Source organism: Echiichthys vipera (assembly GCF_963691815.1).
Source record: "Echiichthys vipera genome assembly, chromosome: 22".
Taxonomy (NCBI): Eukaryota; Metazoa; Chordata; class Actinopteri; order Perciformes; family Trachinidae; genus Echiichthys; species Echiichthys vipera.
Window position 1 is genome coordinate 14617832 of NC_139847.1, and position 13436 is coordinate 14631267.

The 13436-nt window shown below is 42.4% G+C and overlaps 1 protein-coding gene across 1 annotated transcript in view; it reads right to left on the bottom strand.

Moving 5' to 3' along the window:
- The window catches only part of ppp2r5b (protein phosphatase 2, regulatory subunit B', beta), a gene marked incomplete at both ends in the record, with an annotated part of 39992 nt that extends 29355 nt beyond the window's left edge, over positions 1–10637 (bottom strand). Inside the window, one exon of the mRNA XM_083937544.1 lies at positions 10445–10637. Coding sequence (XP_083793670.1) covers positions 10445–10637 — 193 coding nt within the window. The remainder of the gene's footprint in view (positions 1–10444) is intronic.
- Positions 10638–13436: the final 2799 nt, after the last annotated feature.

Consider the following 13436-nt stretch of genomic DNA (forward strand, 5'->3'; position numbering starts at 1 on the left):
CAAATGTCTTTAGGCTGCTGAACCTCTTTTATCTTTTTTAAAAGTCCAAATTCTCCTTGACCGCGGCATGACTTTTAGAAATGTTAGATCCTGAAACTCTCCTCCGAAGGCAATATTTGCTGTGTGAAATGTAAACACAAGTTGGAGACGGAGCGTAAACAACAATGGGAGACTGTTCACCCAGCAAGAGACCTCCTCAACACTTGATTAGCAGCTCTGTGACCCTCACTCGTTGAATGATAATGTTTCGCTTTGCTTCACCAGGGACGGCGCTTTTTTAAAAAGCTGGTTGTGATTCACTCCAAATCTTCCTTAACAACTTCCTTCACTACTGATTCCCAACACGTCCCCTCTGCATGTTTACATAGCAGGACCACAGCCGCATATTTGATAGTGAACACCCCCCGAGGTGAAACTGGTTATCCAATCAGAGCGCTTTTCTGTACGAGCATCAGCATGTTGCTTTAAGAATCAACTTTTTCTTCCGTGACACAGCAGCAGTTGTGGTTATTGCAAAGCTGGTTGTTTCATTACATCCTCGCGCTGCAATATCCTCTGCCTTTCTTTTATTTTGTATCTCGCCGTCTCCACCACTGTCCTTCCTCCACCTGTCAACTTAGTGTTTAGTCATTTCCTCTTTCCTCATCCACTCCATTTATTTCATCACTCCCTTCACTTTCTTCCCCTCTCTCCCTCTTAATTGATCTGAGACCGTCATAGAGCAAAAACTACTCCATGCCTTCTGTAACCCAATACCAGGCCCATCCAGCTGGCCACACACACACACACACACACACACCACACACACACACACAGTCATCCAATCTCCCCCATACAATCTGTGAGAAGGTAGCTGTTTTACGGTAAACAGCACATTTAAAACAGAGCCCGTGCCATACATTCATTGTCATAATGTGGACAAACACAACAACATAGAAAACACACACAAACATATCCTCTCACGCATGCTAACGTGACCTAAATCATGTGAGGTTATAAAACATGTTGCATAGGCGATATGTTATTTTTGACAAGTGCCGTAACACATTGCGGCCTGACGAAACAACATAAATTACACTTGAGAGATGCTGGGCTATTTGTCAGAAGCAGCTACTTGTGGCAATTTGTACCAAGTGAATCACTATGTCTGCATCATTTCTCTGTTGCAACACAATAGCTTTCTCCTGTAACGTTCCACACATTCAGGGGTTTTGCTGCACAGCTCTATTTGGTCTAGCATGTCCAGGGACTTGTGGTTGCTAACAGCAGGGGTCAGATGTGCAGAAAGAACACACATGTGACGCTAATGCAAAGATGTAAAGGTAACTGCAGCCTGACTACTTAAGTCAAAAGAATGGAAGGAGCAGAGAGGCACTGGCTGTGTGAGGGGAGGCAGAATAACAAATCAAACCTACTCAGCAGTCTCAGATTGGAAGCTAGATTGAAGTGGTGATAGAGTAGCCTAAATGTATTCCTTCACTTATGATTTGATCTTGCAAATTAATTCCTGGCAGTATTTTTTTCAAGCAATGTTTGATTTCACATTTCTCGAGTCTTTCATCTCTTGTTTTGAGGTAAAGGGAGGAATTTAACTTCAAATGTTTTCTGTGTTTTGAAATAACCGACTTGACCTTTTGTGCTTTATAATTATATTGGGTATACTTTATGTATGTGGCCTGCATGGGTCTATAACACTGATTTGGAAATGTTGTTGGAGACATCTCTGTCACGACAAGGCTAATGGTCAACAGCCTATTTAAATTTGCCGTGTTGGTATAAAGCTAATGGTGCATGTGTGGTGGTGCTGGAGTGAGTGCGGATGAGGTGGCCTAATTTGGAAAATGTTGTTCCCCTGTCCATAATTCCTAATGGCTGGCCTGGCTACCGTTGCATGGATTTGCTTTAACCATGTTACTGAAATGTAACAAAGTTAGCACTGTTAGCATTTCCCATTAAAAGAATCCGAACAAGAACTCAGCACAAACATTTTTCTACAACTAAAGCCTGGCCAAGGTCCATCAAAATGCATTCTTTCTTGTTCATGTCACAGAGTTCTACAAACTCAGTGACATGACTACTGGCATGGCCGGTGAAGTAGTGTAGCCAGAGCTAACCACTTACACTCTAACCAGCCAAGAACATTAGCTCTCGAAGTGAATTAGCATCTAACAGTCAGTTGCTTGCTGCCTAAATAAAACGTTAGCAAAGTCAGTTGCTAATATGACATCAACACAGTTGACACGGGAGGTGTATTTACATGAGCCCCCGTCTCTCCACGCCTCTTTTGAGAAGTAGAGCAGCTCATGGACGGTGCAATGTAGCTAATATGGCATGCAGCATTCTGCATTTTCAGCTCTACATCGCTCATACATCACAATCCTAAATGTAGCTGTCTTAAATGATAACGTGGCCAGTTCTCCACAGTGACAAAGTAAAGTGAAAATGAGATTCATTTATAATTTCAAAGAAATGATTTTATTATATAATATAACAGTTTAGGAAAGAATGTGTGAAATCCTCAGACATCATTGCAACCTCATTTTCTTTCACTTCAAACATGTTTTTACATTGAATAGCTGACTTTACAGTCTTTTTGAACCGTTACAAGGCTGGTGCAGCATATCCTTAAAATGATACTTATCCCTGTTATTCATGAGATGGTCTTTAAGATTTCATAACGGGTATGTCTGACGGCATGTTTTCCTTCTAATCCCTTCATTGTTAGCAGTGAAAATGGCCCATTTTTGAGTAGATTATGAAACACAAGCTGCAGTGTATTTTTGCTCTTTCGCAGACAGCAGTGGGAGCATTTTAAAATGCATTTCCTATCATTCCATAGAAACAGAGGGCTTGCAAAAGCTCTCCCTGACCTGATAAACAGCATCCAGTGGGCTGATCAGCATCATCCAATAAATATTTACATGCAAAATGATTAACTACTTGCTGGTCTGCAACAGGGATCATTCTTTCTGATTTTAACAGGAGGTACGAGAACATTAACTGATGCCTCACATTAGGCTACTACTTTACCTCAAATGTCGAACCACATTGAATTGTTCCTGTTATCTCACTCTGGTTCAACTCACCATCTGTTACTCTGTGCAACAAAGCCTGATTCAATTACACTGCCTCTAGTGCTCGTCTTCTATCTGCGGGGTGTTTCATGGCTTTTAGAGATGCTTTAATGCTAACGCCAACCAGCAGGATGTATTTTGTGCAGGTACAGGAGATGTAACACTCTCTAAGCTCACACAACATCCTTTAGGGCCTTGCATAGTTATTTGAAGCCACTCAGCAGCTCCTTGAAAAGCCACTCCAGTCGGCAGCCACTCATGGAAATGCCAAGGATAGGAACAATCATGCATGGGTGTGTCGTAATATGGATATTTCTTTTGCACGGTTAAAATAGCAATTAGAAATGCTGGTGTTAGTTTGCACACTGAAGGGAGGTTGCATGCATCTATCTATCAATTACTTGATGCGAGTGCTTTCCTATTAATGCTTTTTTCTTTTGAGCTGTTTGGAGGATTCAGCACCCAGATGAGCGTGCTGGAGCTGAGCGTGTTGATTCGATTTCAAAACAGCAATTAGGCCCGCTGCTCCCCTTCTTTCACACTGGTGTGGGAGATAATAATAAACAACGAGATATCAATTTTTGATGAGAAGACATCCAACACCACAGCTGACTGTAAGAAACAGCTGTGGTAAAAAATTGGACTATTTCATTCTTTATTATTTATTTTTTTGGCTTCCTCTGCTGCTGTTTTCCACATCAGATGATACTCCAAACAAAATGTATTATTATTATTATTATAACCTCTAGTTACACCGTTTACAGGAATAGTTTTTGTATGATCGTCTTGTGACTTCCAAATACAGGCTACAGTTTGATGATTCCCTGGTTTTAAATTCAGCAAATGGGGCCCATACCATGACCTTTCCAACATATTGGCTCTCCTGTCATGTCATCTGAAATCCATAACGTTAACTGTCGCCACAAAGCAATGTGAGCCTAGGAGAACTGCTGAAGAAAGTCTGTTTTGTGAGTTTTCTCCCTGAGCTCCTGCTGAGGTAGCTGCTGGCAGCAACACTGTTCCCCAAGATCTCAAGATCGACCAGAACCAGTCCCATGATCACCCTGTTCGCACAATCACACAGTCATGACTTAGTAAAAACTAGATTTTTATCATCACAGAACAGAAATCGCTGACCTGCGGCAACCACAAATGCCAAACCTATTCCTGACTACTTATCATGGAAATATGCCATCCAGATCTATTAGTAATCACATTTCTATGCACAATGATTATATATTTACAATAACGATGTTTCTGTTTGCACTGATGTAATCACAATTGTACCAACTATTTCTCTACACATTAATGATGCTTCTACTGTGAAGTCTCTACCTGTTGTTGAGACATTTTTATTAAATGATGCTACTCCTGCCTCTGTCAATGATGTTTCTACCCTTGCCGATGGCATGGTTTATCCCTCAAGTCTCTACCTTTTCCGTAGATGTAGCCCACAGTATTTTCACCTGGATGACTCATACCTACAGTAAGTCAAATCAAAATGCACCCAGAGTGGTCCAGCAAAGTAGATTCTGCAGAAGTGCTTATATACTGTGCATTAAGATGTGTTTTTCATTATAGAGATAAGACTCAGGTGTATTTTACATTTTAACGCACAGAGAAGGGAGACTGCAGCAGAGGAAAAGGTGGGAAAGTACAAATTAACCACAGAGGGATTTGAAACAAAGCATATCTCAAGGTCAAGAGAAAAGGATGTTGTGCTGCCTTGTTGGTTGCAGGATGCTTCTCTATTGATTCACGGAAACAGTCGGTTCAGTCTTTGTGCGTTTCCATTCAAATTTTAAAAAACTGAACTGCATTTGTGCAATTTGTCTTTGGTGTGCTAACAAGACACATATTTATCATAAGTTTGCTGAGTAGATATTGGGCAAGAACGTGACCTTATTACGGTTAGCCTGCCAGTGATGTGGGAAGCCTAACTGGTGTCTGTAGCCCCAGGGGAGAGCATCGACGCTGGGGAGGAGCACTGAGCTAACAGTCTGTCCTCTGGTTAGACAGAGAGCTGCAGTGTAACTGAAGACACGGAGGAGGACATCCGGGTGAAAGCCAAGGACCGACTCAACAATTAACTCGGATGAATCCGCAGCAAACATCTTATATGATAAGTTATGAGGCACCATAGATTTAATGTCAGTTTGGCAAATTAATTATGTGGGCGAAGCTGACATCATGGTGGAATATTATCAACACTATTATTATAAAATATAACGTGTTACTTGCTCGCAAGAGAGCCAGTTACCAGACTAGTTTCCACAGCCATTCACTCGGAGCAGCATCTTTACTGGACACTATCCTCAAGTAGTTTATTGTTTATCTAATATGAGGATTAGTGTAGAGCGCTAGGGGAGGAAAGGAATGCTTTCACTGAGTCTGAAAACATTTTTGCGACTCATCTGGCCGTTCTGTAATTGTACGATAGCAGATATTAAATGTTTTAATTTGCTTAGGTCCCACAGCGATACGGTATGACTTAATCATCATCTCATTTGGGGCTTTGTCAAACATTTTCAACAGTAACTACAATAAAGCTTTATTTAGACATTTAGAACATTTAGACCAGGGACTGTGCATCACTGCCACTCTACTTAAAACACCCGTGCTCAGATCACACCCATTTTCAGACTCTGTTTTCGTTATGGTCTCAACTACACACCTGTAATGTTTCCTGACTGTATCTTGCACCGTTGTGACACTATTGCGCTGACAAAATCGATTACGTTCTGTTCTAACAAACAATATATTATTTAAAGTAATCGATTTTCTTTGTTTCTTTTTTAAAGTGACGTACTTCAGCTCACACTTAATAAATGTGTGTGTATGATCTGAAATGTACTTCAAATGATCCCCTTTCTCTTGATTTTACTTTAATATTTAGTTAAAGTACAGTGTTACTGACCAGTGCAGCTAACTGAATTAGCCTAACTGAACTGATGTCAGTTGCATTGTTTTGTGGAGAGGCTATTCTATGTTGAGATGCTGCAAATATGTTTCATACATGTCTAGTATCTTTCTATTGCATTTCTCGTGTGTTGTAAGCCAGGTCAAATAACTGGAGGGGTCCCTGGTATATTCTCTGACTTGTAAAGGGCACAGAGAAAATTGAAGTCCTCGGATTTTGACAGAGAAACTACTTGAAATGGATGGTAAAAGGAAGTGATCGATTTCTTGAAAATAAACGACACAAATGCCATCTGAGAGATAAAGCAGGGTTGGCTTTTAGGAAGAAGATTGTTGTGTTTTTATGAAATAGACCTTGAAGGAAAAAACTCACCATAAATTTGTTGTTTGAAACAAGCATACCCATTGATATAAACATAAACTGTTCACTGCAGTACAGTGCAACGAGCACCGGTCCAAGAACACAGTGTACAGAAAGGAATGCCTGTGCATGTGTGTGCTGCAGGCCTGTGGCCAAACATGAAAACACTGTAAAAGGGATTATATGGAGCCTGCATCCTTCACCACTCAGCTGTGGATTAATTAGCCGCTTTGACCGGCCCTGCTGTTATTTTATTGGTCAGTTCAGTGTTCCGGCTGCATTTAGCAGAGGAACTGACCAATGAATTGATTTGTTTTGTTCCTCCAAACTTCTATAACCTGCCTTGTATTACACTACACAAAAAAAGTCTTCTGCGCCTTTGCTTCTGCTTGTGTCTCTGCAGCTTGTGTCTCTGCTGCATTGCATTCTGATCAATCGAGGCTGTTGACTGGGAAATAAGTATCTTGTGCATCTACAATGCCGACGTACGTAACTCCCTACAGTTTTTGTAGTAAGTTTTTCAGGTCCAGAAAAAGGGGTTGATTTAAAGGGCAATGCGTTTCACACGCTACTGGTGACAGATCTGCAAACGTGCCAGCTGTGACTGCAGTGCATTCTGATCGATTGAGGCTAAAAAAATCAGTATGTCTGCCTCTTCTGTGATGGATTTCTTCCTGCTCTGACGGTTGACATTGCTCCGAAATATTGAGGCTCTTGCTCTTTCTGTTACGGAGATCTTAAACTGGATGCTCACTGTTGGTCATTTCAAACATTCCCTGCTGTCAAACTGTGATGAGAATATATGTTTGTTTGTTTTCTGGCAGGTTGTCTATAATAAGGCATCAAACAACACAATTAATCAATTAGAAGGTGTTTCAGGGTGGAGTTTACCTTTGATGCTGCTCACCAGCTTCTTCTATTGTCACATCTTGTTCACCCTTAAGTCTCTGTGTCTATGGTGTTTTATATTCAGCCTGAAACTGCGAGAAAGGAATGAAGCTTTGCACGGGGCTTAAAGTGAAAGAGATGTGCCGTTGTTAACGGGAGGAGTAGTTCAGATTAATGATGGGAATGTGAGTCCCTGGAGGGTAAAACACCCACAAGTCTGTCTACACTTGGCCTACATACTGCCCGTTACAGACTTCCCCATGCCAGGCTTTTCTCCTGTGCCGGTGCTGCAGGATCTTACTATCACTTCCTCCTGGGGATCCAGAAACAGTGCCGCAGCGGTGCAGCAGCCATGTGATAACTGGGACTTCTGTCTACGAAGGCTCTACAGCACGTATGCACAGAAAGGTCTGAACCGAAAGGCGCTGTAAAGATGCGATGAAAACCCTCCATCATCATGCTGCACACACCCCTACAGCTCACAGGCCTGAGAGGAATTCGAAGCTGGTGAAATGAGGTGTAAAAACACATACACGGAGACGCACACGCACCTCGTACCATCTCTAAAAGCAGAGAGGTCGTCTCAACATAGAGGGTTAATGGGAAGAGATTGCAGGCTACATGGAAGGGGAAGTAACCTTATAAAGAGGGGTCAGGGGCATATATGAACACTTACAATGTGCCCTTGCACTGCGGTTACAAAGAAAGAGAGAAGATATGCCAGCTGAGGTGTAAATAAATACAGGCAGCGCAGCTCTTGAGAAAGCAAATATAGAAAAGGGGAACGCTTGTGAAGGAATAGGTCTTGTTTAAAATGTGGACCAAAACAAAAGGTACAAAAACATTGATTTGCACATCTCTGACATGTACTCACTGTCGAAACATAAAATGGAGAAAAGGTCTTCTAGGGGTTAAGGTGACTGTGTGGTAAATGCTTAAACGTAACATAGCAGCAGCACATGAATAGAAGAGCTCTAATGTCAGTGAAGTGACTCAAGTGATGTCAGTTACACAACAACATCGAGCTTAAAGGGACAGTTCACCCCCAAAATCCAAACTACATATTGTTCCTTCCATCTGTAGAGCTGTTTATCACTCTCGATTGTTTTGGTGTGAGTTGCCCAGTGTTGGAGGTATCAGCTGCAGAGGTGTCTGTCCTCTCTCCAAGATAATGAAACTAGATATCTGGCACTCGGCCTGTGGTGCTCAACGCGACAAAAAAATACATTTGAAGTACTTGTTGATGGCTCGGATAAGCTATGAACTAATCTCCCCAAGCTAGCAATGTCAGCCCACAAAGAAGACATCGAAACCTTCTCCGCAAATGACACGGTTGGCGGATGTAGAAAATATGAATATTTTGATTTTGGGATGAACTGTCCCTTTACCAGAGCAAGAAAGGCTGTAACAGCAAAACCTCCAGGCGTTTCAAATTACAGTAAGTAAGGGTGCGGTTTATTTCTTATTATTAAACTTTAAAGAGGATGAATATGTCATTTCTTCATTCAGAAATGTGTTTGGCTTTAAAGTATGAACTGGGATGGACCGCCTTCCTCCATCTTTAGGTAATTTACATGTTAAAAACAATGAGTTCTTTTTTTTCATGATGTCCATTCCTCTTTGCCCATATCTGTCATTTTTGCTTGTTTATTTGCTTGATTAATCAATTCATAATTTAGTGTATAATAGGTAAAATATCTTGTTTGGTCGACCAACCTTCCAAAAACCCTTAAATATTCATTTAAACTATATTAAAAAGAGACAAACAGTAAATATTAAGAAATTTCTGCCGGTTACAACATCATTTTCTGCGATTGTCCTCTTTTTCTAAGTGTATCACTCCAAACCCCACCCACACCTGTGTGCAGGCTGGGCAGGTGGGTCTATGGGAAACATAAAAAGCACAACAGTATATTTGAAAATGAATGTAAATGGGCTCCAAGTCGTTCCAGCCTCATGCCTTCATTGTGAGAGGTTATTGTATGAGCTCACAAAGATCAAAGTGGTTTCTGTGTAGTAACTGCAGCTCTGGGATTAGAGCTATGGCAACAACAGATCTGTGAATAGTGCAGCTTTGACTGTCTTTATGAGAGATGTCAAGATCCTTACACAGCCACAATGTGTACCGCTACATTTTGCATTCTTGTATTTTTGTTTGAGGTTTATCTAATGAGGCAATTAAGGCACCAGTGGTCTGTCCAGGGGAAGGGCCTCATGATAATGATTCTCCCATTTCCCATCAACAAATCACAGAGACAAGCTGATGTTTGACTATATTGTCTTTTAATGAGTGCGTAAGTGGTCCACGTCAAGCTCAGTGACTCTGCATACATGAATTTGAACTTGAATGTTTGAAAAAGTCATCCTAGGACACAGTTTAAAGTATATTTTCTTCATAATCAACTTAATTACAACGCAAAGATGTAATGGAGTTGACTGTTGTTAAAAATTAGGGCAACTGGAGGAAACATTCAGCATTTCTCACTCTTCTGTTATCTCTCCTACAGTGTTATTAATATCATATTCACTTTGATCTTCATCTGCTTCAGCAATAATCAGATCTCAATATCATCTAAATATAAGTGTTTAGATTGCCAACTGTTTTCTGTCTGTTCATTGTATGCCTGTATTGCATATGTTCAGACTGGAGGCACACTAGTGGATCCATAAATAAACAATAAACATAAGTGGTGCAGAATAGACTATTTGAATAATCGATTCAACTCTTGTCTCCATTTAAAATCACTGTAAACTGACATTCTTTTGGGTTTCGGACTGTTGGTCGGACAAAAGAAGATTCTGAAGAGTTCTCCTTGGACTTTGGGGGAAAACTGAGATGGACATCTTTCACTCTTTTCTGTAACTGAATTGACAAATAATTAATTATTCATGAAAAGAACTGTTAGTTGAAACCCTAAAAAAGGAATATTCCAACAATGGGCCTTTCAGGAGAATCCACAACCCAGAGTGGCTCCTGTCTGGTTATAAATCAAAGCCACTGCTATCACCTCTGTGTCACTTAGAGAGCACAAGGACACAGAGGACAATATGTAGGTGGACATCACATCAATAGACCTCCTCTATTGATCAACGGTGACTTTCATCTAGAGGTGTTTAAATAATGAAGTTATAAAGTGAAAACAGTGAGTTTATGGGGACCTTGTTGGACTCTCGTGGCTGCTACGGTAAAGCGGGGTCTCACCTTTGAGCAGAGGCAGTGGGGTGAGCTCCACCTGGGAGCTCTGGTAGCGGAACTGGGACGAGCTGTGGGACCTCCTCTGTCGGGCCCTGCGCATCGACCTTCGCGGGAAGCCGTCCACCTTCTCCGCGGACGGCACCGAGAAGCTGGTGGTCGGCGAGGACGGGCTGGTCGGAGGCAGCTTGGTGGTCTCCATGATGGCTTTAGATGGCGGAGGTGGTGGTGGTGGAGGTGCGTGCGTGGCCTTTTTGCGCGTGTGAGTGCGTAAACAGGCGCTTGAATGGAGGAGAGGATGGAGGTAAGGATGGAGGAGTGGGTGGCTTTTCTGAATCACAGATGGATTATCAATTGATCAGAATGAATAGACGCACCGAGGAGGAGGAGGAGGAGGAGAAGGAGGGGAGAGGGAAATCAAGGGGGAAGAAGGTGCAGGAGGCGGAGGAGAGGTGAGGAGAGATCTTTTCTGGATGTCCAGTCCCGTGCTGTGCGCCTAGCTGTCTCTATCAGAGCCGGACTGGAAATGGCAGCAGCAGCATCAGCATCAGCAGCATCCCTGAATCTTCTGTTTTTTCACGCACAGATGAGAAAATCGCTTGTGTATCATCCCTTTGGAGGAGTAGCCCGTGCAGCTACCAGATGATGCTCAGACAGACGCGTCTCCCCTCTCTCTCACACACACACACACACAAACACACACACACACGCCTCTCTGCTGCTGTATTGGCGTCACACACCGACTAAGTCATCGGCCTTAATTTGGATCTTTATTTCTATAACTGAACACTCAGCTCCTTAGGAAAAGAAACCACTGTAATCAAGCAGCGACTAACCGCCTCCTGTTTATCCAGCTCAAACGCAAACAAACGGACCCCAGGTCAGTTTAGAGCTTGTTCTCCTCGAAGATGCTCCTTATCAATAAAATCAGTGATCGGTCCTGGCGGTGGGTGATGATATCATAAAATCCTCAATCTGGGCCCACCTCGGCTGCCGCATCACTGTTGCCCTTCTCTCTGTGTGTTTTTTTTTAACGGATCCTCTTTCGACCCTTCAAACGGCCGCACCTGCTTTGTGTTTTTCTATTTCTTCTCTCTCAGATGTAGATAATGTTCTTCTCGTCGCGGTTTATACCCCCTCCGCGAAACCTCCTCCTCCTGCCGTCCTCCGACCGTATCAGGGCGGGGAAACAAACGCTCCCTCACCGCCGCGCCGACATGTGCAGGTCCTCCCCCAGCGGCCGATGCAACGCCGAGCCCCGCTGCTGCGCTTCGTCTCTACCTCCGCGGTGAGAGGGGGGAAGAGAGGGGGAAAAGAAAAGAAAGTCCCCTCTGGAGGAGTGGAAAAGAACGAAGGCCTGTGTTATACAATAGCACCCCGTCTAAGTCTGTCAGACTGACGCGTTTTGCTCCTGTCCCCCCTTCTCGGTTCCCGTTATCCGGTCGTCCTACAGCGCCTCAGCGAGCTGCGTCAAGAAGCACGCAGTGAGGTCAGGAACAACCGGAAACTAGACGGCAAGACCGTCAAAATAAAAGTGTGTGAGTCATGGCCAGGTTACTGGGGACAAAATAACTCCTCTCTCTCTCTCTCTCTCTCTCTCTCTCTCTCTCTCTCTCTCTCTCTCTCTCTCTCTCTCTCTCTCTCTCTCTCTCTCTCTCTCTCTCTCTCTCTATTGGCAGGAATGTCACAAAGACTGTGTTGCCAAAGCATAAAGACTCAAACTCATAAAGACTTTTCTTTTGTGTAATAACTTAATCCGCCACTCAAGTACACTGGTTTAATCGCACTGCTCATTTCTGTCCTATACAGTCATACATATTTTGTTTGTTTTATCTGCGAGTATGGAACTATTTTTGTAATTTTATTTTGACTTGTCGATCTGATTTTTTTCCTCATTTCTCCAGAGGAATCCAAAATGTGATGGTTCTCTTTTCTCTCACAGGAACACCGAACAGACCGGTTCTATGGAGGACGGACATCTGTCTGCACCAGTTGGGGAGGAAGAAAAGAAGAGAGGAAGAGAGAAAAGACAGACACAAAGACAGACAGAGAGATGCAGGCAACCACAAACATAACAGTAACTGTAGTAATATCTATAGTAATGTGAAAATGACTTATATGTTATGGCATATATATATCCTGAAATATAAATTACAGTCTTTTGATACAGCCAACTGCCTTTTCAACATCTCAAAATCAGACAATAACACTTATATGAAGGCTGGCAAGGTGGTTGATATTATGTTAGTAACTTTGATATTCCTAATGAAAGTTACAATTAATAAATTTACCAATTGCTGTAGAGTGAATCTTGGGCTTTTCAGGACCTCGGGGGTCACTGGGATATTTGCCTGCCTTTCCCCAGTTGATAATCCAGCACTGAATGGACCTTATTAAATAAAAATGCCTATAATCCTCAAACACGGAGATTATCTTGCCTATTAACTCATGTTCATGCCATTTGTTCAAACACAACTCAAATGCTGGAATCTTATTTCCACCAACAGAGAATTTATGGGCAAACAACAGTGAGTACGCGCTGTAAAACATCCCTGGATAGGAAGGTAAATCCGGGCCTGCAGCAAGGCTTACTGGCATCACAAGATTCCTAAAGAACTGAAGGAAAACACATATTTTAAAGCGATGTGCTGGCTTGCAGGTAGACATCAAAGAAAGGAGATGGAACGTGTCACACTCTGATGCAATAATGCAAGAGGTCTGCGTTTCAGCACCAAAAGACAGCAAGGTGTTTCGAAATCAAACTAAACAAGTGGCAGTTCTTGAGTTCTTCACAGTAGATTCTGTAACTAAATGCATTCAATCATTCAACGACAAAACAGCTGAACCTCTAGGACTGTATTTGAAAGGTCCAGGTAGGAGCAATAGATCATTAGACTGAACCCTTTTAAAATCAAAATTGATTGCTCCATTTCCTTTGTGCTTTTCACACCAAGGGCTCAAGGATTGTTTTTGCGTTTGAAAGGGTTAGCGTGCGTTTACC